The sequence below is a fragment of the Hyperoodon ampullatus genome (assembly GCF_949752795.1).
Source record: "Hyperoodon ampullatus genome assembly, chromosome: 14".
Classification (NCBI taxonomy): domain Eukaryota; kingdom Metazoa; phylum Chordata; class Mammalia; order Artiodactyla; family Ziphiidae; genus Hyperoodon; species Hyperoodon ampullatus.
Genome location: NC_136927.1, coordinates 64309636 through 64333814, shown reverse-complemented (window position 1 = coordinate 64333814; position 24179 = coordinate 64309636). Strand labels below are relative to the sequence as shown.

General features: G+C 44.1%; 2 protein-coding genes and 1 long non-coding RNA gene across 3 annotated transcripts in view; all 3 read right to left on the bottom strand.

The window, feature by feature from the left end:
• Positions 1-370: 370 nt before the first annotated feature.
• Positions 371-15778, bottom strand: DYNLRB1 (dynein light chain roadblock-type 1). Its single transcript, XM_079719821.1, has 4 exons — positions 15728-15778; positions 8094-8169; positions 4346-4513; positions 371-732 (listed from the first exon to the last, which is right to left on the bottom strand). The coding sequence occupies exons 1-4, from the start codon at positions 15728-15730 to the stop codon at positions 689-691; spliced, it is 291 nt and encodes a 96-aa protein (XP_079575947.1). The 5' UTR covers positions 15731-15778; the 3' UTR covers positions 371-688.
• Positions 15779-16454: 676 nt separating this feature from the next.
• LOC307063421 lies at positions 16455-23167 on the bottom strand. Its single transcript, XR_013811246.1, has 3 exons — positions 23063-23167; positions 17137-17251; positions 16455-16698 (listed from the first exon to the last, which is right to left on the bottom strand). It is a non-coding gene; the product is annotated as an uncharacterized lncRNA (long non-coding RNA).
• ITCH (itchy E3 ubiquitin protein ligase) overlaps positions 23159-24179 on the bottom strand; it is a gene marked incomplete at its 5' end in the record, with an annotated part of 75313 nt that continues 74292 nt past the window's right edge. The window contains one exon of the mRNA XM_079719557.1: positions 23159-23283. Within this exon, the coding sequence (XP_079575683.1) occupies positions 23184-23283 (100 nt within the window). The 3' untranslated portion in view covers positions 23159-23183. The remainder of the gene's footprint in view (positions 23284-24179) is intronic.

Genomic DNA, 24179 nt, shown 5'->3' with positions numbered 1-24179 from the left:
GAGAACCCAACTTCCTCATCTTTAGGATGGCTTTACCACCCCGTCTGTAGGGAACTATGAGGATGATATAAGCCACACCTGGTACTCAACAAATTTCACTCCTTTCCTTTCCTTTCCCCAGTGAAGTGTAGTCGAAAAAAAGCTTTCGAAACATTGGTGAGGGTGAGAAATGATAAAGGGGGTGACTAGGGACAAGAGGCCCAGAAACCAGGACACCAGTCATAAAACAGGTCCAGGTCAGAAAGTGTGGCCACAGGTGCAGTATGGAGCACAATCCACCATGGGGGCACCGGGCTTAACCTTCACACCACGTGATTACACAGGAAGGGAGGCCTTTTCCACCTAGTGTTTAAAGACACACAGCAGGGAAAGCGTTTTGGTTATTTTTAGTTAAAGAAAAACAGCCTTTTCCAAGGGCAACAAAGTGAACTCAAAGTCAGAAGGAAACAGGGTGTGTGGGCTTCTCACAATTTCTTGCTCCATAAACCTGGATGGGATTTTCCTCCTGGAAAATCAGGTGCGACTGGCCAGCAGAGGGATGACTTTGGTGGAGTAGGTGGAGCTGCAGCCGGATTGGTCTGAGAGGGCTCTAAGGTGACTTCCATATGCCAGTCAGTTGACACGATTAATGCTATTATTCTTGAGGGGCATTAAATTAAGGAATGACGCAGGGAGCCAAGAGAGCGGCTTATTCGGTTGGATTCTGAATCACAATCAGGAAATAGTCTTTATCTGCAAAAGAGGAAACATGAAAAACGAATCACTAAATGTAAAATGGGAGAAAAACACACCACAAAGCCAATAAATCATTAAAACACCAACTGTAAAATGGTGGTGGGGCAGAGAGGGATAAAAAGCATCAATACTCAGGCTGCTTCCAATTGCTGGGGAAACAGAAGATAAACTTGCAGATTTCCTGTGGGGGCTTCTGCACATGTGGCTGCCGCGAAGCGGGGCCCTCACCCTACCCGGCAGTGGTGCTCGGCAGCACATCCTCATTTCTTTCCTTTTCTTTGGCTGCGTCAGGTTTTAGTTGCGGCATGAGGGATCTTTGTTGAGGCGTGCAGGATCTTTCCTTGCAGCGTGTGGGCTTCTCTCTAGTTGTGGCATACGGGTTTTTCTCTTGTTGAGGCATGTGGACTCAGTAGTTGTGGTGCGTGGGCTTAGCTGCCCTGTGGCATGTGGGATCTTAGTTCCCTGACCAGGGTTCAAACCCACGTCCCCTGAATTGGAAGGAGGATTCTTAACCAGTGGACCACCAGGGAAGTCCCCGCATCCTCATTTCTAATCTTCCCAGTACCAACAGGGAGGAAGGATTATCACGTTTTTTTGGGTAGGGAAACTCAGGTTCAAGGTTTCCGACAGCAATGGTTCTCAACCTACAGGGTGTCGGAATCACTTGGAAGGCTGTGGGACTGCTGGTCCCACCCCCAGGGCTTCGGACTCAGTGGGTCTGGGGTGGAGCCCGAGAATTTGCATTTTTAACAAGTTCCCAGGTGATGCTGATGCTGCGGGAAGAACCACTAGTTTAAGGTTACCCAGCTAATTAGTATCAAAGACAGAATTCTAACCTCAACCCCTCTAGTCTTGGGTTAATGTCAGTTCTGTCATAAGTTCAGGTGCTAGCCTTCCAGAGCCTTCTGGAGTAGAAAATTTCAAAGGCACCAGGCCAAAGGGGTCCAAAGCTACCTGAATTTCAGCTCTGGGGATCCAGCCAGTCAGAAGGAATGTCCATCATGAAATCATAGGGAGTCCAAGTCCTCTGGGGTGAGCCTGACTGCCTCTAACTTTATAAAAGAGGAAGTGGGAGAAGTGGGGTGTTTCAGCTTTGCCCACTTAACGATCAAACTGCAAACATTCACCAAGGCTTCCACGTGCTGGCTCTGGGTCAATCACTTCTCATACAGCACCTCACTGAATCCTTGAATCACTCTATGAGGCAGGGCCCAGTGTTTTCTCATTTTTACTAATGAGATCACTAAGGCTCAGAGAATTAAATGACTTGCCCAAGCCAAGGCAAACATGCCAGGTGGGGTAGCTGGGTTTGACTCAGATGCTGAATGCCTCTGGTCTGCCCCGCTGCTGAACATGTGAAAAATGGCAGGACCTTGGCCATGTCTGCTTTGTGTCTGTTCAGATTCAAGCCTAAAGCTTGCTTCTTCCCATGACGATGGACATCTGGGAAGGAACAGATATTATAAGACTAAGTTTCATGGCTAAGCAATCTGCACTAATAAAAATAGAAATAGTTAACAAGCCACCAATAAAACTGATAAAAACAGATACTATTAGCAATACCAGTGTCTTTTCTTCCAAATAATCAAGCTCTACATTCAATAACAGTGCTTTGTGGGAAGCAGTGTGTTAAAGCTTGATGACACTGTGTTACCTCAGCTGCTCCAGAGCAGACATTCTTGGAAGCTTTAAGCCAAGAGATGCTGTCCGCCGAGAGTCTGTCGACTTGGAGACCACGTAATTTGTCCTTGCTTCACATTGTGGACTTCCAGGTGGGGCACAAGGTCTGCTCTGATTTGGAGGGTTGGTAGCCTAATTTCTAGGGGAGTGGAGGTTTGTCTGTAATCACACAGCATGAAGTCTTGGGAGGGATGTGAGTTCAAATCTGATTCCAAGCCTTTCTGCCCAAACTCGTGCCAACATACTCAACCAGATGAGGCATCTCAGAGCACCAGAGCAGTACCGGCCCCTACTAGACACTTTACAGATGTGGAAACAGAGGTTTGGAGGTGTCCTGTGATTTGCTACAGGTCATGCTTGTAAGAGGTGAAGCCGGGAAAACAGATGCTGTGCCTGCTGCAGTCTATTTTCGCTGACAGAATCAGAGACCTCATCATTGGCTGGAGATGCATTAGACAGTGATTAAATTGATAAACAGTGTATGTATGTTTTTGGAATAAATCACTCTGAAGTTATCCTAGGTTCTTATTTGTGACTGACCTGCTCTGTCCCCACCCCTCCAGGAAGTGTCCCCAGGAGACTGTGGGCCCCTGTGACTGGCTCTATGGGCCTCTCCTTCACATCCTTCCAAGCAGCTCAACTGGACCCGAACAGGCCTGGGAACAGAACCAATATTGCTCTGCTGCAAGGAGTGGCTGACCGCCATCAAATACCTCAGAATTCTGCAGCCAGCCTCCTCGGCACCTGTGTTGCAAAGCCCAGGGGCAGTCAATGTCCCAGCCTCCCCACTGCCCTCTTTCATCCAAGCCCCCAGTCACAATCCTATCACCTCCTGCCTTAAAAAACCTGTGCTCACAGGGTCAAGTCTATGCAGCTGAGTTTGGCATTTGAGGCCCCTTCTAAACTGGACCAAACGTATCACCTCACACTCCTTCCTACACATAACCTGGTGCCCTAGACAAGCTGCACTGCAGCCGCCTCCATCACCATCTGCACATTTAGCTCAGGCACACTCAACCACGGGGCTCAGCCAAAAAGGAGATGGAGGGGGAGAAGTGACTGCAAAAACAGTCCTGGAGGATCTGTCTATCACTCCAGGCCGTGCGTGTGAGTGAGGTGAGGCAGGGCAGGGCAGGTGGCCCTGCTGTCCCCTCCTGTGGTCCCAGTCCTTATGGGCTCCTCCCACGGTAAGCATCTCATTACCCTGAGAATGATCCTAAGACCTAAGACAGGTATTGTTTGCACCACACAGTCCCCAAGTGCAAGCCAAGCACCTCATGTGAAACAAAAGCAGCAATCTCTTCCAGTGCTGGAGGAAGAGCTGTCTGTATGGGGTCCAGAGAAACGGGACTTTCGTTTGGAAGTGGGCAAATTAATAGATAAAATAGTGCATGGTGTTTTTGCCTCACACTTTGGTTTAGAAGTGCTGAATTCCTTTCTCTTCAAGCGTAGCTTTCCCACCCCCGGCACCCCCAAGCCCCACCCTGCTTGCTTACTCTGCACCTGTGCCCTCAAGACTCAGCTCAAGTGCTCCCTCCTCTGGGAAGCCTTTGCTGACCGCCACAAGCAGCCACAAGTAGCCCTAATCACACCCTCCTCTATGTTCCCAAGTGCTCCTTGAATTCCCCCACATCAAGGTGAGGATTACACTGTGATATGCTTATATGTCTCTCTCCCCCATGAGAACATAATTCCCCGCTGTGGCCTGGAACCCAGGACGGGGTCTGGCCTAGAGTCACTGTGAATGAGTATTTGTTGGGGACGCCAGCTGGAGACATGCCAGGTGGTGAGGCAATCAAATCTGTACCTTCTGCTCTTCAGGCCTTTCTGTGGAAACTATGGAGACACCCATGTGCTAAGCCGTCCTGATAGCTACAGAGCATGCACTGTGAGGGTCTGCTCCTAAGTGGGGATGTGGAAGACCACTTACCTGGTGCAACCATAATTTCATTTTTCTTGGAGCGAATTCGAAGGAAGGTGAGGTCATTCTGGGGGTCAATTTCACGCACGGTGCTCCGGGCCTTCAAGATGAAGTTGTGCATGAGGTTGGCGTACTGTGTGGTGGTGGGATTGTCCATGGTGCTCTTGATGGGAATGCCTGAGGGGAGACGAGACAGAGACTGAACAGAACACTGGGGTCCCTTTCTGCCCAGCTCTTAGCCCCACACCCATAATTCTAGAGTCTAGACTGGCAGTTAACAGTCAAAGCCCACTATTTACTGAAAGCTTGACAGGCAAGTGTTGAGCACTTGAAGTATGTCAACACCAGTCCCCAGAACTACTCTAAGGGCGGCGTCACCATCTTTACTTGCCAATGAGGCAACAGAAACTCTGAGCGGTGAGGTGGCCTGCCTATGGTCACACAGCAGGTAAAGAGAAGCAGTGGGGTCAGGATTCAAACGCAGGCCTGTTGGCTCGACTGCCAGGCTCTTTTCACAGGGCCACATCATACTGGCTGGTTTCCAGCAATAGAAGGAGAGACTATCATTCATAACACTTAGAACAGAAATAAGGAGAATACCTCCTACAAATCTGTAAATACTAAAAAGTAGATAGAAGAAAGGTCAGCCCGTGTCAAGATAGAACCATTGGGCTTCCCTGGTGGCGCAGTGGTTGAGAGTCCGCCTGCCGATGCAGAGAACGCGGATTCGTGCCCCGGTCCGGGAAGATCCCACATGCCGCAGAGCAGCTGGGCCCGTGAGCCATGGCCGCTGAGCCTGCGCATCCGGAGCCTGTGCTCCGCAACGGGGGAGGCCACAGCAGTGAGAGGCCCACGTACCACAAAAAAAAAAAAAAAAAAAGATAGAACCATCACTGGTGTTTTGCTCCAGTTCCCACCAAGGAAGGCTTAGGGCCCAGTTATTATTATTTTTTTTTAAATTAATTTATTTTTAATTTATTTTTATTTTTGGCTGCATTGGGTCTTCATTGCTGCGCATGGGCTTTCTATAGTTGCAGCGAGTGGGGGCTACTCTTCATTGTGGTGCGTGGGCTTCTCATTGCAGTGGCTTCTCTTGTTGCAGAGCACGGGCTCTAGGCACATGGGCTTCGGTAGTTGTGGCTCGCGGGCTCTAGAGCGCAGGCTCAGTAGTTGTGGTGCATGGGCTTAGTCGCTCTGTGGCATGTAGGATCTTCCTGGACCAGGGCTCGAACCCGTGTCCCCTGCATTGGCAGGCAGATTCTTAACCACTGCACCACCAGGGCCCTGTTCCTTACATTCTTTGTTAAGTCTGCTTAAACTCACACTTTTATTATGAAACACCATTTAAATTTGGCCAAGGCTGAGACGTCAACAGGCAGTGGCAGGTGGTTGGTAAGTGATTGGGACAAGAGCATGTCATAATTTTAGGGGCGGGAAGCAATCCCTCTGGGCTGGGATGGTCAGGGAAGGCATCCTGCAGGAAGAGGCAGCTGAGCTGAATCATAGGGGTAGGAAAGCCTGAGAGGGGTAATAAAGGTCCCTAATACAATCATCCTTAACTGATCACCTCTAATGGAAGTCTTCAGAGGGCTTAAGGGCCCCACAGAGCAGTGAGTTCTGACCACCTCCATCTATGGCTGGGTGATCTCGGGCAGGTTACCTCACTGCTCTCAGCTTCCAGTTACTCATCTGAAAAATGGGCAAACGTCCCTGCTTTGCAGGGTCACTGTGTGAAATGTAAATGAGAGACTGAAGTGGGAGCTCCGTGAATGCAACATAAACTAAAAATAAATAAACACAGGGACTTCCCTGGCAGTCCCGTGGTTAAGGCTCTGTGCTTCCATTGCAGGGGACATTGGTTCGATCCCTGTTTGGGGAACTAAGATCCCACATGCCACACAGCATGGCCAATAAATAAATAAATAAATAAACACACACACACACACACACACACACACACACACACACACACAAAATAATTTTTAACATTCATATGGCAGTTACTGTACATCAGGCACCGTTCTAAATGCTTCCCTTAGAAGAAAGCAGAATGACTGTCCACATTTTACAGATGAGGAAACTGGAACAGAGAGGTTAAGTGACTTGTTAAGATCATACAGTTGATAAGTAAGTAGGGTCAGGATTCAAACCCAGGCAGTCTGGTTCCGCATTCCATATTCTTAGCCACTGTGCCATACTGCCACATTAATATACAAAAAATAAGTGCTCATCATTAGTATCCAAAAGGTGGTAAGCAGTTGGGGTTATATTTTCCCAATGAAAAAGCTCAACTTTTGGGGCAGTTTTAAGGCAAGAATGAAGCCTTGTGGTTTGGAATACTACTAGAAGCCTAGGGGTCCCAGGTGGGGAGTCGGCCCCTGGGGCTGTTCCCTCCCCATCTGGGGTCAAAAATGTCCAGTCCCAGAAGAGAGTCTTTTTCTGAGTGACATACAGTCTTTTGGGTCTTGGAGCAAGAAGCTCCCTGCAGCAAGGACCAACCACTCCATTTGGGGCAGCTAAGTTCTGAAGAGGAAGGGGAAGCCTCAGGCCACCCAGTTGATCAGTGGTGGACCCGAGCTGCCTCCCAGTGTCCTCTGGGCTCCCCAACCTACTGCCTCCTTTGAACACAATGACCTTGTGGTTTAATTAGAGTCTGACAAAGCTGGGGAGCACACTCTGCCTGTCTCTGGGCTGTCCAGGGTCTGACGACTTGGAAAACAACATTCTGAGGACATGCCACCTTCAATCTGTCACCCTTGGTGACTTTCATTCTGCTCTCTTTAAGTAGGCACTGTTGAGAATTCTGCCTTTCCAAAACAAGGCCCAGAATGACAGTGCATACACACAGAGGCTCTCAAGGAGCCTCCAACAAAGCAGAGCTGACTGAATGTACTGGATTTGAGAATTGGGGGAGCCCAGCCGGGTGACCCTGGACATGGCCTGGGACATAGTCCAGCAGCCACCCTCTGGTCCTTCACAGCACAGTGTGGGAGAAAGAGCACAAGTGCGTTCAGACAGACTTGGGATGACACCTCGGCTCTATAATGGTAGGTGAATCAATTAAATTTCTAGACTCACTCTTCTCCACTGCAAAATGGAGACAACAGAGCTGCTTCATGGGATAAATGAAAAAATATGTTTTGTGAGGCACCAGCCCGTGGCCTGGCACAGAACAGTTGTGCAATAATGTCAGTTCCCTTCTTCACCATGTCTACTGCAGGATGAGAAAATTAGCATCTGTACTCTTCTAGTTGTTGAAATAATGTCCCAGAAGAGGAGGGAAAACTATAGGCCCAAAGAAGTTGACAAGAGTATTACCTAGCAAAAAAAAGTAGAAACAGCATAAATGTAGGATGGTCAATAAACATTATACTGGCAGTTAAAAATTTTGCCTATGTAAACCATGGAGCCAAAAAAAAAAAAAAAAAAACCCAAACAAAAACTCATGAGTAAAACATATGCAAAAGAGTAACAACTATAATTATGACCAAGAGAAAATGCACCTGGACAAGGGCTGAAAAAGTATGGCATACTGAAAAGTATGATGTGTCAGGGCAGTGGGGTAGAGTGAATTTTTCCTTTTTTTAAATTTAGAATTCTAGTAATAGTGTTTGGACACCTGAGGTGTTTAAAAAAAAAGGGGGGTGAGAAATAGATCAGGTAATGAGAGGTTTAGTAAAAAGCAAGTGTTATGCTGTGCTGGGCTATTTTCTGGGGGCCTGCCTGCACTCAGGTCATGGCTGGAAGGAGGGTGTACCTTCTGTGTTCACCACGATGATTCCCTGCACGCCCTTCTGGCTCTGAAGTCGCTTCAGTGTCTCCTCCACCTCTGCCTGCCAGAGAGAATAAGACCAAGGTTAGGAGGGGTCAGGAAGGCTGGATCAACTCCCTCACAGCCCTGGCAGATGAATCACACATTCCAACAACAAACAAGTAACACCCAGGCACGTGGCACTTCCTGAAAGCTCCCCAGGCCTATTTGGAATGGTTCCTAGGCCACCACCAGCATCTAAACCATCATCTTCCCAGTATGGGGTGGGGCTGTGCTCCTGGCCCTTTGCCCACCAGGGGCCCTTTGCCCCTCAGCTGTTGGGGAGCAGAATTCAAATACCATTCCCAGGAGTACAGACACATCCATGACTCACATATTTGGTACAGCTGGGGGACAAACCAGAGGACTCCAATGATTAAAAAAAATCCAAACAGGGGTGTCTAACAGGAAGGAGACACATCATCATTTGTGGCCCAAAGAGCACAACTGAAAACATCCCAAAGGAAGCAAAATGATCCCATGAGGATAGACTCAGTGACCTAATAAGCTGGCACCTGAGATAGGGTGACACGTGGCACACAGCCATAGCAAATGCTGAGGAAGGGGCTCATTAATCCTGCATCTCCGGGTGCTAGTCTGGGTGGGATACTCTGGCACATGGAATTTGTAAACAGGGTGGACAGACTCTGGGCCCTCACCTTGCATGCAAGCCCTTCTCTATTATTATTCCCATCTCTTTTACCCTTCCATCCACTCTCCACCTACATGTCCATAACTCCCTGTCTCCACATCTTTTTACCCGAACAAGGCCTCTTCTCTGCTGAAATCCAGCAAATTCTTCTAGATCATCTAAGATATCACCTCCTCCATGAAGCCTTGACTGTACCTCTCTGGGGATGCATTAGGTACTGCTTTACTTGGAGTCTCTATAATGGTCTGCAGAGTAGGGGCTCAATAAATAGCTGTTAAACTGAACTAGGTCTAACTCTTCCTGTGGACGGAGACTGGCCCGAAGTGTTTGTTCTAGGAGGTCCCTTCTGTACCCATCCAGAATCTAGTCAGAAGCTCCTCACAGGCCGAGAGTCAGATTATGTTGGAAACAGAGGCTCTGTTCACCAAGAGAGTGGTCCCCCACCCTCATGGGCTAATGAGTTGGCCCAGGGGGAGGAGCTTCTAAACAGTGGACGGAGATAGCACAAAGGTTGTTTTTCTAGTAGGCACAAGCCTCACAATCCAGTCTCTGCCACCCACCCCCCAATGACATGTGAATACTCTCAAATGCCAGATGGAAGGGCAAACAAGTTCCTTCTACAAAATGGCAGAGAGCCTGATGCCTCTATAATCTGGAGCCTTGGGTAAAAGGACAGGGCTAGCTATGTGGATGTGAGAGTATAATACAGTGCGTTATACATGTATGAGATCATAACTCATTCAGCAGACTTTCAGTGAGCTCCTACTACACACTATTCTGGAGAGGAGCGGAGAAGTATGATAGTGGTCAAAACTACACCGTACTCAATCTGACCTGGTAACCCTCCTGGAAATTCATCCTAAGGAAATAATCCAAAAGAACTAAAAGAACACAGCAAGGTGTCTGCTGCTGTGACATCTACAATAACAAAAAAGCAGGAGGAGCCCCAAATACCTAGTAATTAGGGAAAAGGCCAAGGAAATTTTGGAATGTCCGTTCACAGGAATATAATACATACATTAACAATGGGGATCAGAATATTTACACCACCACAAAGAGAAAGTGCTGCGAGACTGCATATACATGAAAACAAGAAGAGGGCTAGAAGGATTATGGAAAAAATTAAAAAGCCACACTGAGAGCAGAGAAGTATAGATTAGGTTTTCGTCTCTTTCTTTCTTTTTTTTAAACAGCCTCTTTTACTCTATTATATTGTTTCTATTTTTTATATAATTCCACATATATACCTATTTATTTGTTTATTTATTTGGTTGCATCGGGTCTCAGTTGCGGCACACAGGATCTTTCGTGGCGGTGCTCGGGCTTCCCTCCAGTTGTGGCTCGTGGGCTCCAGGGTGTGTGAGCTCTGTAGTTTGCCGCATGCAGCCTCTCTCCTTGAGACGCGCGAACCCAGTAGCTGTGGCACGTGGCCTTAGTTGCCCCGCAGCATGTGGGATCTTAGTTCCCCGACCAGGGTTCAAACCCGCATCCCCTGCATTGGTAGGCGGATTTTTTACCACTGGACCACCAGGGAAGTCCCCATTGTTTCTACTTAAAAACATTTTTTTAACCCATCTCTCTGTGTATCCAAGCGATCGGGGCTCTGACATTCTCAACATTATGAGAATAAGAATATATAGGAATAAGTAGGATGGCAATTTAGGGCAGCTCAAACAATCTGCAGTCAAACGGGACGGGGCAAACTAAAACCAAAGATGCCAGAATCAAAGTCCAAAATACCCCTGGAGATTGGAAAGTGAGGCTGAAATGAAAAAGATGAAATTTCATAAGACTGCTATTCATTCAATAACTATATGGGAAACTTCTATGTGCCAGATGTTGTTTTAGGCCTAGGGATGCTGTATTGAACAAAATACGATTAAAATCCCTGCTCTCATGAAGCCGACATTTGTGGGTGGGGGGAAGGGATCAGACATTTAAAAAAAAACATAAAATACAAATGTCAAATACAGTAGGGATGGGGGATCTGGAATGCAGGGGCTGATGGCAATTTTAAACAAGGTGGTCAGAGAAGGCCTCACTAAGATGATAGTTGAGTAGAGATCTGAAAGGAAACGAGGGAGCTAACCATGCAGATTTCTAGGGAGAGTGTTCCAGAAAAAAAGCAAAGGAGACAGTGCGGCTGAGGGCAGTGAGTGGCAGGCAGCCAGATGAGGGAGGGAGCCAGGATCAGACTAGATTTCAGGGGGCCTCATAGACCAGAGTAATGACTTTGGTTTTTAATGGGGAGGGTGTGAGGAGCCACTAGCAGGTTCTGAGGTGAGCAGTGACAAGATCTCTTTCCAAAGGATGGCCCTGGCTGCTGTGTGGAGAATGGACTGCAGGGGGCAAGCACAGCCTGCCTGAGCCCGGGCCTGGCATGTGCTGCTCCTTCTGAAAGCAGCAACCTTCTCTCCCTCACTCAACCACTTGATGTAACTAAATCCCAACTCTTTGGACTCAGCTCACGAGCCTCCTACGGGAGGCCTTCTCTGACACCTGCCCCTCTTCTAGGCACCCACGCACCCTGACTCCATAGCACTTATCACAGTGGAGTGTAACTGCCTGTTCTGCATCTGTCTCCTCCTCCAGACCCAAGGCACCCTGGGAGCAGGAACCTAGACTTTGTAATCCCAGTACCTGGTACAGCATAGGCTCAATAGATACTTAAGGAACAAATAAAAACCATTTCTACAACCATGTTTTACAAAAAATCAACCTTTTTAAGTTCAGTACCCAGGATGAAAAGGAGCTAAGGTTTAGTTGATCCTAAATTTAATGAGAACCAACTACTGAGATCTGGCTGCTTAAAAAGTATACACACTTACCAAGAAAGGGAGGACATACACATATACAATGACCAACTCAGAATCTGCTATAGGTCAGATATTAGGATGAATGTTTTCAGACACGTCTCATCTGAACCTTCCATGGTTAGTATGATCTCCATTTTACAATGAGAAAAACCAAGGTTCAGAAAGGAGAAGAGTTTTTGCCCAAGGACACACAGCAGGTCAAGAGAGAAGAGCTGAGGGACTTCCCCGGTGGTGCAGTGGTTAAGAATCCACCTGCCAAGGCAGGGGACATGGGTTCGATCCCTGGCCTGGGAAGATCCCACATGCCGTGCAGCAACTAAGCCTGTGCGCCACAACTACCGAGCCTGCACTCTAGAGCCCACGAGCCACACTACTGAGCCTGAGTGCCACAACTACTGAAGCCCACATGCCTAGAGCCCGTGCTCTGCAACGAGAAGCCACCGCAATGAGAAGCCCTCGCACTGCAACAGAGAGTAGCCCCCGCTCACTGCAACTAGAGAAAAGCCCAAAATGCAGCCCAAAATAAATAAATTAAAAAAAAAAGAGGAGAGCTGAATATACCACTGACCGCAAATGATGAGGTCCCAGTCCTCAGGGAGCTCACATTTTGGTGGAAGAGACCTTCAAAAACAAATGACCAAGATTCTTGCAGGGTACAGGGATGGGGCTGGGGGGGGCGGGGGGGACAGGAGGATGCTACTTGACAAGTGTGGTCAGGAACACCTGAAGATGTAATCTTTAAGCCAAGAACTAAATGATGAGAAAGAAAAGCACTCCACGCAATGGGATGAAAGCAAAGGCAGTGAAGTGGGAAGGAGTCTGGCATGTTCAGAGGAATAAAGAGAACCAGTAATGCCAAGGTTTTTGATTCTTTGCTAATCTGACAGGCAAAACCCAAGTAATAGAAAGCCAACTTTTCTTTAATGTTTAAGAATTATCAGTGAGGTTCATCAGAAAAATAAAAAAACAAAAAACTTATCAATGAAGTTAAAGTGGAATTTGCTTGCATCTCTCCTTTTTTGAGTCTTGATTTTTCCATATATCTTATTGATTTTCAAAAACTTATGTTAGAAATATTAGACTTTTGTCCATCATATAAATTACACTTCTCCCACTTTTCAAATGTAGCCTTATGATTTTTTTCAATAATCAGAAGTTCAAAATTTTTATGTAGTCAAATTTAATAAAAATTTTTCCTGGAAGACTAGAAAATAGCTTCTCCAATCTGACCCCAACCAGTAGCGTGGGGCTAGGCCTGGGTGAATGGGGGTCATGAGGTCTAGAGGAGGCACTGCACACCTGCTTTCAGGAGAAAATGCTTAAAACAAACTTCAAGTTCAGTCCTGAGGAGCCAAGAAAGAAAACAAATGATGCCAAAAAGACACAAGCAGCAACAGAGACATCTGCAGATGGGAAAGGAGTCCTAGTTAGGCATCCAAGTCATGCCACCTTTGTCTTTAAAGTCTGTCATCCCTGCAGTGCTAGTCAACTGGAACCAGAAATATCTGAGTGGATCCTCTGGGTCGGCTCACATCACCAAATCCCTGTCCTGCTCCTACAGACAGCCCAGCTGGTATCCTCAGCACCCGGACTCTTTATTACTATTAACATGGGTGTCTGCATCAGAGAAGGGTTCTCTAGTTCCCAGCTGCATGTTGCTGACAAACACACACACACACACACACAAAACAAACAAACAAACAACAAAAAACAAGCAGCAGTAAAACTCCAGGATTATTCATTGGTTTGGCATAGGAGGGATAACCATCTGAAGCAAATGATTCACAAAGGAACTGTGACCAATTTGACTAAGAAGCATGAAATTTTTAATTGCCATAAAACAAAAATGAATTAAAAGGAGGGAAAAACATTTGCATCAAATAGAACAAAGGAGTAATTCCAAAATACCACACAGAATGATTATGTTTTTGAACGCTGGCAGTATTATGGCAAAACTGGTACGAAGGCAATATGACCTTTTGGGAAAGCTACAGGACAATACTATTGCGAGAACCGTAAGTGCTGGTCCCCTTGCCTCAGAAATTCTTTTCCTGAGAATTTCTCCTAAGGAAATAAACTAATAAATTAAAAAAAAAAAGACAAAGAAAACAAACTCTACACATTCAGAGACATTCATCACAGTGTTATCTCCGTTAATGAACTAGAAGCAACCCAAATGTACACCAGGGGAATGATTTGGCAAATTATGGTAAAAATATTTCGCTGACTATTATGTAGTTACTAAAAATGATTCATTACAAAGATGATGCAGCAACAAAGTTATATGTCTTTGGACATTAAAACAAACAGAAACAAAAAACTAGCAGGTACATCTTGAAAAATAAGCATATGTGAACAAAGAGGAAGAAGAATGTACAAAGATGAAAATACTTGTGTGATGGAGTAAAACTGGATGCTAATTATGGATGATTTTTATATCACCTCACCATCCTAAGGGGCAATTTGTCAGTTTCTACCAAAATGTTGAAATATGCATGCCAGAAGTACCACAACTACATAACACAAACATAAATGCAAAAAAAAAAAAAAAAAAAAAGACAAAAATAATACTGCAGCATTGTCTGGATTGAAAAACTGTAAACCATCTAAATGTATATACTGCAATAGAATATGAATACAGTCCTTTAAAAGAATGAAGTAGATTTGTATTTATCGACATGGAAAAATATTTGATATCTTTTAGTGAACAGAGTAGGTTGCAGAATGAGATTATCTATACATATTAGCCTAAAGTAAACTTAATATGTATAAATACATATGTTCCAGTTTCATGTAATAAACAGGCTATATATAAATGTGCTTATGCACTAAACAAACCTGGAAGGAAACACACCCACTGTCAACAGTCATTACCAGAGGGAAGTGAGATAGGGACTACTTACACTTTCTACATTACATACTTTGGTACTGCTTCAATTTGTTAAACTGTGCATCTAAATATGTTTTGCTTTTATGAATATAAACACACAACAGCATGGTACAGGTTGCAGGAAGCTACCATTTGTGTAAGAAAAAGGGGGCATATATATACATATATATGTATATACATATATATACACTTAGATCCTTTCAGATTATTATTACTTTTTTACTGTAAGATTTGTTAAAAAAATTTTTTAGTTTAAAAAGTGATGTGAAAGATGAAGTTACTTCATCTATACTATAAACTAGCTAACTATATAAAGCAAAGTATACAGCTAAACTATATAAAGCAAAAACTGAAGAGAAAATGACTAATAGGAGTAATATGCCTAATTATAAGTCGTCACCTCCAGGTCACGGCACTGTTTCTTATTCCTTTTCAATTTTTCTTATAGACTTTAAATTCTTAAATACGATTTCTGAAAACCATTCACATGATTTAACATTTAAAAGGTCTTTTCAAGTTTTTTACAAGTTGGGAGGATTAAAAACACAAGAAAACAAACCTGTAAAGGCGTAAAGGGCCCACAGTTCTAGCCAGCAAGGCAGGAACCCCAAGGGTGGATCCCGCTCGTTTCTGACTCATGCACCATGTCCCAGCGTCTCGAAAGAACCACAGGAACAGAAAGGCAGCAGTCGAGTTTCTAGGGTTCAAATACACCTCTGCCATTTCCTGGGGAAAGGCACTTAGCTTCACCAGGCTTTAGACTCCAAGTATGTAAAAGGGGGATAACGGTCGTACCTACTTCACAGCGCTATGGTGAGGAGGAAGGGCAGGGTAGGTAAAGCGCTTAGCAGTGCCTGACACGAATTAAGCTTCCCGGAAGTGTAATCATTATTGTTGTTATCTCGCCACAAGGCCCAGGATGCTAGGAGGCAGAGGCCTGTGGGCCTGCCTCCACATCTCCGTCAATCCTTCGCCGAGGCCCAAGCAACTGCTTCCGGTTTAGGGACAGCGGGATCCGGTGTCCCCTCGGTCTAGTCTGGAGGCCCGCGCCGCCCCGGTTCCGACCTCCAGACAACTCAGCCCCGGCCCCGCCCAGCCCCGCGGATGCCCAGTCCAGCGCTCGGAGCCGCCCCCGGAGGATGGAAGGCCAGGCTCAGGGTGTTGGGAAGTCGTGCTCGGCCACCTCCCGTCCGCCTGCCACAAGCTCCCAGCAGACACTCACCATCTCGGACCGATCCGGTAGCTCCGCGTCCCCAGCCCTCAGCCCAGTCCCGCTGCCTCTCTGCGCCTGCGCACAGCCCCCTGTCAAGGCGGACAGCCTCGGTAACCTACCAGGAGCCAGCGTGGGACGGCTGGGCGGGAGGGTAGGCGGATCTTAGCTGCCCCAGGGCTCGAGGGGAACTTGCCCTGTGCCGTCCGAAAATGAACAGCAAAGGAGCACTTAAGCTATGGAAAATTCCTAATGCCCGCTGTGCCGAAAAGACGCTGGTTCGCGTTGTTGGAAGAGGCTTTCAACTCTCAACCGAGGTCTGAGCTGGATCTGCAGATTCTGGGTGGAGGGTCGTGAGCGATTCTGAAGGCGAGGATGGGAGTTGCTGAGACCTCCTTTCAGGCAAAATGAGGCGCGAAGCCAAAAAGCTCCGAAAACGCGGGAAAATCCGGAGTTCGTGCTGGAGTCAAGCGTCCCTGGGTTCTCCAGAGCGACTCCCTTGGGAATATTCCATGCAGGCTCTGAGAGAAGCGGTCAGGTCTAGCCTGGGAGTCCGCAGCCTTTGAACCCCGAGCTCAGCAGCCACCCGGTGTTCCTTTGAAGAAGCCACCTCACATTTCTGTGCTCCCTCATTTTCTCACCTTCTTCCTGGAGCCCTATTGTTGCCAACAAATCTTGGCTCTCTGTGCACCGATGCTGAACAGAAATACGAGACAGATTTTGGAGGATAAGAGAGATGGCTTTATTCCTCTGCCAGGCAAAAGGGAAGACACAGCAGGCTAGCGCCTCAAGAACTGTGTCCCCCCACCCCCAAACGGAGATTTTATATGTGGGGCTCGCAGTCCCCGGTATATAAGGATCAAAGTAGTGAAAGTCTCGCATTCTTTTTCTCCTTGCATTATTTCAAAACAGTCATAGCTGGCGTTAGGCAGTCCAGTAATTGGGTCCCTTTGTCTCTGGTTTATCTGCCTGCGACCTTCTTTCTGAAATGCAAAAGCTACAGGGGGTGATTTGTTACCAGGGGGCGCAGGGAATATAAACACCAGGACCACGATGTAATTTACATGAAGTTTGGGGTTGATAGGCCCAGGATGTAACTCACACAGCGTTAGCGTGATAGGTGCAGGATGTAATTTACATAGTGTCAGGGAGTGAGGTTAGTTTTGTGAAGTTCAAATCTAGTTACAGACACTACCGATTAGTAACAGTTAAAATAAAGCAAGGAGTGATTAACACTTTCAGGCCAGGTTATGTTTTCTTCTCCAGCCTGTTCACTGTTCCCTTTACTTTCCTTGTTCTCAGGAGAGGGAAAAAAACCACCTCACTTCTATTTTTATTGCAACACTGTTGTTCCGTTTTCCACAAAAATTTATGGGTTCTCTAGCAGGAAATAATTTGCTAATTAGTTAGCCTCAGCTTACAGTGTTTCTTTGAGGCACTGGATCTTGCTGAATTCAACGCAGATGATCTCCAAAAATTCATTCCACTGTAGCCTCTTTCAATTGGGGGAGGATCTGGTTTTCCTTCTAGGGGCATCTGCATATTAAGAGGATTGAATAGTGACTTTACAGTGAGGAAACCTGGCAGGCACCATCTTAACCAGAGGATCAAGGTTAACATAACTGGTAATGGGATATTGATATGTGCCCTCTGATATGCACCAAGGGCACACCACCTCTATGGTGTTTTTCACAAAAAGAAATCCATGGCCTTAACCATAAGAAAACATTAACCAATCTTAGGACATTCTACAAGGTGCCAGATCAATACTCTTCAAAAGATGTCAAGGTCTGAATGAGGAACTGTCACAGATTGGAAGAGACTGAGAAAAACGACACTGGTGGGAAAACTGGTTGATACCTGTATAAAGGTTGTAGTTTAGTGTCATTTTACCGATGTCAAGTTTTCATAATTGTACCAAGTTATATGGGATGTTAACATTGGGGAAAGCTGGGTGAAGTGTGTGCAGGAGTTCTCTGTACTATACTATTTTTTTGCAACAGCTCTATAAGTCTAAAATTATTTCAAAGTAAAGTTAAAAAAAAAGGACTGGATACAAAGAAATGATTATTGAATCTGGAAACATTATAAAAGTGTTTAGCAAGGGGAAGAAGGGCTGCAGTGACTGGACCTCAAAATAACCTGGGAGATAAGCACAGGATGATCATCACCACCATCTTACATATGGAGAAACAGACTGAGAGGGGGTGAATGAATTGAACAAGATCACAATCACAAAAGCAAAAAGTTCATGTGACTGGAACCAGAATAAGAATTGAGGAGTTGGAAGTAGTCAGGGCCTTGAGTGACAGGCTTAAGAGTTTTGGAGTTTATTCTGTGGCAATGGAGGAACCACTGTAATATTTTAAGAGGGGAGAACCATGAGACAACTCTTCCACAAATCATTCTGAGGCAGCACAGATGGACTGGAGAGAACGGAGGCAATGACAAGAATTTGCTACAGTCAACCATGGTAGGGATGATGGACGTGGGCTGTGGTAATGCGGGCAGCTCCGAAAGAAGTGATTCAGAAGTTTTGGGGCTTCCCTGGTGGCGCAGTGGTTGAGAGTCCGCCTGCCGATGCAGGGGACACAGGTTCGTGCCCCGGTCCGGGAAGATCCCACATGCCACAGAGCGGCTGGGCCCGTGAGCCATGGCCGCTGAGCCTGTGCATCCAGAGCCTGTGCTCCACAACGGGAGAGGCCGCAACAGTGAGAGGCCCGCGTACCGGAAAAAAAAAAAAAAAAAAAGTTTTGGAAGTGGATTTGATAGGATTTGGAGACCAATTAGATGGAACAGCTGAACTGGTTATGGAACAGCTGAACTGGTTGTGAGTAGCAGTACAGCAAAACGTTTAAGCACGCAGTCTTTGGAATCAGACAGTCCTGGATTCCAATTTGCACTCTTGCCACTTAATAGCTGTGGACACTTCAAGTTACTCAATTACGTTGAGCCTATTTTCTATTCTATAAAATAGAGATAATCATTCCTCTCTGAAAGTGACCAGGAAGACTGACAGTGCATGTAGCATATCTAAGTGTCTGGGACATAGTAATAAATGTTGACAGCTGTCCTGGACTAAGTAAATATAGGTGTGATATTGGTCGCTAGGATAGAGAAGATAAATAGAAGAGGTCTGAATTAGAAATGAGGAAAATAACAGCATGGCTATTTTCAGCGATCTGCAGGTATGACTGAAAATTCTCAGTGTCCTTCCCTGTGAGTTTCTTTGAGGAAACCCTCCTGCCCACAGCATCTCTGCTCAATGGGAACCTGTTCATAAGGGACCAATACTGTCCTTTCTAGGTCTCCAGTGAAGACCTGGAAGATTCCCGTGGATCTTTCCCCTAAATGTCCTGACCACAAAGAAGCCCGACAGACATATGGGAATTGACCAATGAAATGAGCTGCAAGTGACAGCAGTTTCTATTCTGGAGTTACACAGTGTGAGACACTCTTCCTAAAAGTCCAGAGAATAGCAGCCAGTCAGTCATAGCTGAGTCCCAGTTTGATGCTTTACAGGGTTTGGGGCTGGACAGCCAAATGGTCAGTAAAAGTAACTACTTATTTTCCCATGGAAGATTTCCTCATGCTGTGGGGAACATGTCTTCCCTCTTTTTTTTAGCCACGCTGAAAACTAGAGCTTTCTAGCTGCTTATATAGGACAGAATAAACAGGATAGGGCCTACTTTGCAGGATCTCGAAGGAACCTGTCCTCCAGTCACTGTTAGATCAGAATATTAAAAAAAACCCACTTCCCTTAGCATCTTTCCCCTGGATCTATTTTAAATAAGAGCATGATCACTTGGTTTCCTAATAAGAAAAGGTCTTGGTAGCCAGCTGGTAATTCTCAGTTGAGCACCTATGGCTGGGATCCTGTCTTAGGGAAACCCTTGACTGTCCCAGAAAAGGAGATGTCTTCATCTTGGTTCTCTTCAACATAGGCACTAAATACAGTCTCACCTGAGTCCTCCTAGATTTTTTCCTATCTACTCCACAGTACAAGACAGGCTGTAACCTGCTCACTTACAAAAGCAGAGGGGCAGAAATCTATATGACCTGTTCACATAGAAGGCTTCCCTGCAAGTGGGGAAAACCTTACTCAAGACTAAAAGAAAAGTGTGCAAATGAAGGACCAAAAAGTTTAATTGTAAACAGTCTTACAACTTTTAGGGAAATGCAAGTGAGGCAGCCCCCTGCAGGACCTTTATAAGAGCACTTCACTCCTTGTGGTATTTGTAAAGTTACCTGAGTGTTTGAAATTACAGTTCAAGAAAACAAAGGAACTCCAATACAGTAATATACAATCCAGTGCTGCCATTCCATTTTTGGTTAATGAAAGCATAGCATATATACAAATAATTTTGTAAATGACTCTAAAAGAAAAACAAAAAAATGAGGGGGGCTGGAGATACCAATAATATTAAATAGAAGTAGTTAACCTAAAGGAGTTTAAAAGGATGGAGTTACATCCAAAACAAGGAGGGATATAAAAATAGAGAAGTCTAATTCCATGAGTCATCCCTAATAACATTTCAGATTATTAACCAGGTAAATAAAAAGTGGCAGAGTGGGTTTGACTGAAGTAGTTCATTTAGGATGAGACCTCTTTGGGCAGGTGAGTCATGTTTCACTAAAATTTCAGATGAATTGACATTGGTATGTCAATCTCCTGATGAAAAACTAGTACCTGATTTTTAAATAGAGTTATTGTAAGTCTTATGAAATTACATTCTTCTGCACTCTGATATAAGATCATAAAAGACAGAGCAGTAATTCATTATTATGAGCGGCTGGACCAGTTTTAAATCACTCTATTTGATGAAACAAGTGAGGTCCTTCCCTCCAGACCCAGATTATGTGAAATGCTGCCTTCCCCAACCTCCCAAAAGAGCAGAAGAATAAGGCAATTGCTCATTTTACTTTGTTTTTATTTCAACATAACATGCAGTAAAAAAATTAACAGGATGTATTAGCATTTACAATGCTTACAAAGAAAAAAGGACTCTAAAAAGCAATTTAGTTCAGATTTAAGAAATCGCTCTAATTAAACACTTACAATAAATCTATTTCCAAATGATCAATTTGGACCAAAATTTAAGATAGTATTTGGTAGATATTTATGTCTGCTGTCTATTTGCAGTATTTTTATATAACCTCTGATTCTTGGGATATCCAGCCCCCATTTTCCTAACACAGCAGGGAAAGACATATACATGTGGCCATTTAAATTAAAGGAAGAAATGGAGTAAGGGAGATCCCAGGCTGCAAAAATATATACAAGCATTTACCTTTTCCAGAACTAAACGTTTCTTCCATAAAAATATTAAATAGCCAAGCCCTATAGAACTAGGGCCAGGACTACTTCAAATATAACTATTCTGTATTTTAAAAATATAGGGCAGAAAGCCTTTTGGATATTTATACATTTTTGAACAATATTTCTAGGTCCCTAAATGAATCATCAAGCATTATGTAGAACAAAAAAAGTCTACTTTCTTACATTATCTCTTAATTTAATCTCATAAATCTCTAGTAAATATTGTAGGTAACTACATTTCAATGTAAGCATTCACCTCAATAGGAAGTCTTTATAGAAGGCTTAATCTCCATAGCCATATATTACCAAAATTCAGACTTATATATAACGAATGGGTAGTTGGCAGACATTCGCTCTGTAAGACAAAGCAAGAATTTTTTGCCCCCTACCAACAAAAAGGCAGAGTCACTACTTTGAAAACAACTAGGGCTTAGACTGTACTACATTTCCTAGAGTAAGGAGAATAAAATCAAAATAAAGATAGGATTTGGGGGGAGCCGAATCTCTCCCTTTACACTAACAATTTCTGGATGAGGCAACCCTTTCACTCACATAAGTATGCTTTATGATGGCAGTGTTTTAGAGTACAGATACACAAGTTGCAAAGTGTTTTTGTTGTTTTTCCAAGATGGAAGAGTAGTTAGGGACAAAAACCCCCATTTTCTTTCCATATACAACAGGGGTTTGCTATTCTCTGCTGATTTTTGGCTCAATGCTATTTGTTCATGCTATGGTACTGAAACCTGCCAAAGTTCCTATCTCATGAGCTATGAGGCTGTCCTCAGGGTTCAGCTATGATAGGCACTCAGCTGGCTTCGGCTTCCTCCCACTGTCCATAAAGTCAAACCTCTGACAGCTGTCATCTTGACAGAGTCTAAGAAGGCTAAGTTAAAAAAATTCCCACAGAGAAAGTCAAAGTGCATTCATTAATCAGTTACTAACAGAGCAATCTAACAGTCATGGGGAAAACCTGTTAAAATTTTTAGAGGTGAACAGAACATCCAGATCAGGACAAGGGAAAGAATGGAAATAACTACTCTAACAGGTGTCAGAGAAATTATCAATTTAAAAAGTTTTAATTCACATACAGAATACATTTCTGTGGTTACTAGAAATGTATTGCAAATAAACGTATTACTCCCTTCTTTTTAGCCAGTACCACAGCTCTCCCTCCCTAATGAAAATGTAATTTTACAGGATGTTTCATTGACCTCTACTTGATTTAGAAAGCACTCTAGTTATAACTTGAACTCCTTAGCAATAATTAAATGTAACTGAAGTTGTTGGATTATGATAAAATTATAAAGATGCAATTAATATACAGGAACATATAAAAATTGTTGATGGCCTTCAAAGAATTCAGCTAAATTAATTCCAATTCTAGGTTAACTTTTTTATACAGACAGTGAAGGAAGCATAGTGTTAATATTGTTTGTGAAGTTTAGTATTTGCAAGGCAATTAAAACAAACTTCCAAATGAAGAGAGTTATGCAGTCATTTGCAGGCTGGGACCAACTTCTCTCTGAATTCAAATTAACAAAACTACTTTGTAGAGAGATACAAGAGTCTCACATCTCTCCTTTCTAGAGATAACATCAAAATGATGCATGGATTTCATGCTCCGGAAAGGAAAAACAACAGTCAGGCCAGGCTGAAATAAGAGGGAGAGCACAACCCAGAAGTTTGCTCACATCCCCAGAAGCTGGGCTATTTTAAACAAATACCTCTTACCATGAGGCTTAACAGGAAGATCTTACCTATTTTAGTTACCAAGGGACTTCCCTGCATATTTTCAGAATCTCTAAAAGAAAAAACCCTACTCCCAAATGAGACTTCTGATACACATATACAAAATTTTTGTTAAGGAAACAATCTAGTGGAATAAGACAAGGCAGATTTCATTGTTGTGTTAATTCCATGTTAAGTACGGTTTTGACTAGTCATTTGCAGATCTGAGTTCTGGAACATTGAGAAGGAATCCAGAATCACTGGGAGATAAATCTCAAAGATAACATTAATTTACTTACACTCAAGGTAACTCTCTAAACAGTCACAGTCCAATTTTACAAGATGTGCAATAGGCAAAGAAGGAAAAGGACAAACATTGCAAATAAGTTCTTGTCCTTTGGCGGTGCAAGCTCTCCGAAGTCACTCTTGTCCAAATCCTTCTGTTTCTTCAATAGCAAATAACAGCTTTTCCTTCAGCTGCTCATAGCTCTTGTAGGGTGGCAGGTCCAGGCGGTTAAAACTAAAAGTAAGAATTGTTAGCTTGAGAAAAGGAAATATACTAAGAATCATATGGGCAGTGTAACAATGGTTTTAAAGCCAGGCAAAATTAGGTTCAAATCCCAGCTCTGTCACTGGGCCCCTGAGCATGTGTTTTTTACTTTTCTGAGTCTTGGTTTTTTCTTTGGTAAAATGGGAATAACAATATTTATCTCTCGGGATAGAGCGAAGAATAAACAAGCATATATATAGCACAGTACTGGTGCTCAGCAGGTACTCAGTAAAATGTTACTCCTCTCAAGCTTTCCCATCCACCCTAATCTATACGTGGTCAGCAAACTTTTGCTGTAAAGGGCTAGACAGTAAATACTTCAGGCTTTGTGAGTCACAGGTCTCTTATCAAAAGGTTTTAAGTATACCCCATTAAGAATAAAACAGTTTTCGGCTCTAATATCTAATATGTTCGTCTGACTGAATTTCTCTGTCCAATATATTCTTAGCTGTGAGTTTTTAAAGGCATCTTCTAATTTTGGGCCATATTAAGAACACCTTCACAAGGTAACAGGTAGTGAATCTGCCCTAAAGCCTTGGCTCTCTGCTATATTTATAGGATAAGGTGCTGGTAGATGTTTGGCAACAGACGAAATAATGCTATCCACAAAAGGAAAATAAATTTACGGTTATGGAAATGAACAAATGGAAACATGGAACTTGAAAAAGTAATGAGGCTGGTTTTCATGTGTGACTGAGATAAGCTATTCACAATAATGTAATGGCACAATCTGTTCCAAGTTTAAAAAAAGGGAGAAAAGATCAAATCAAAATATATGTGTACAAGATGAATGTAAAAAAATCAATTGTATTTTGATATACTAGCAATGAATAATCTGAAATGAAATTAAGAGAACAATTCCATTT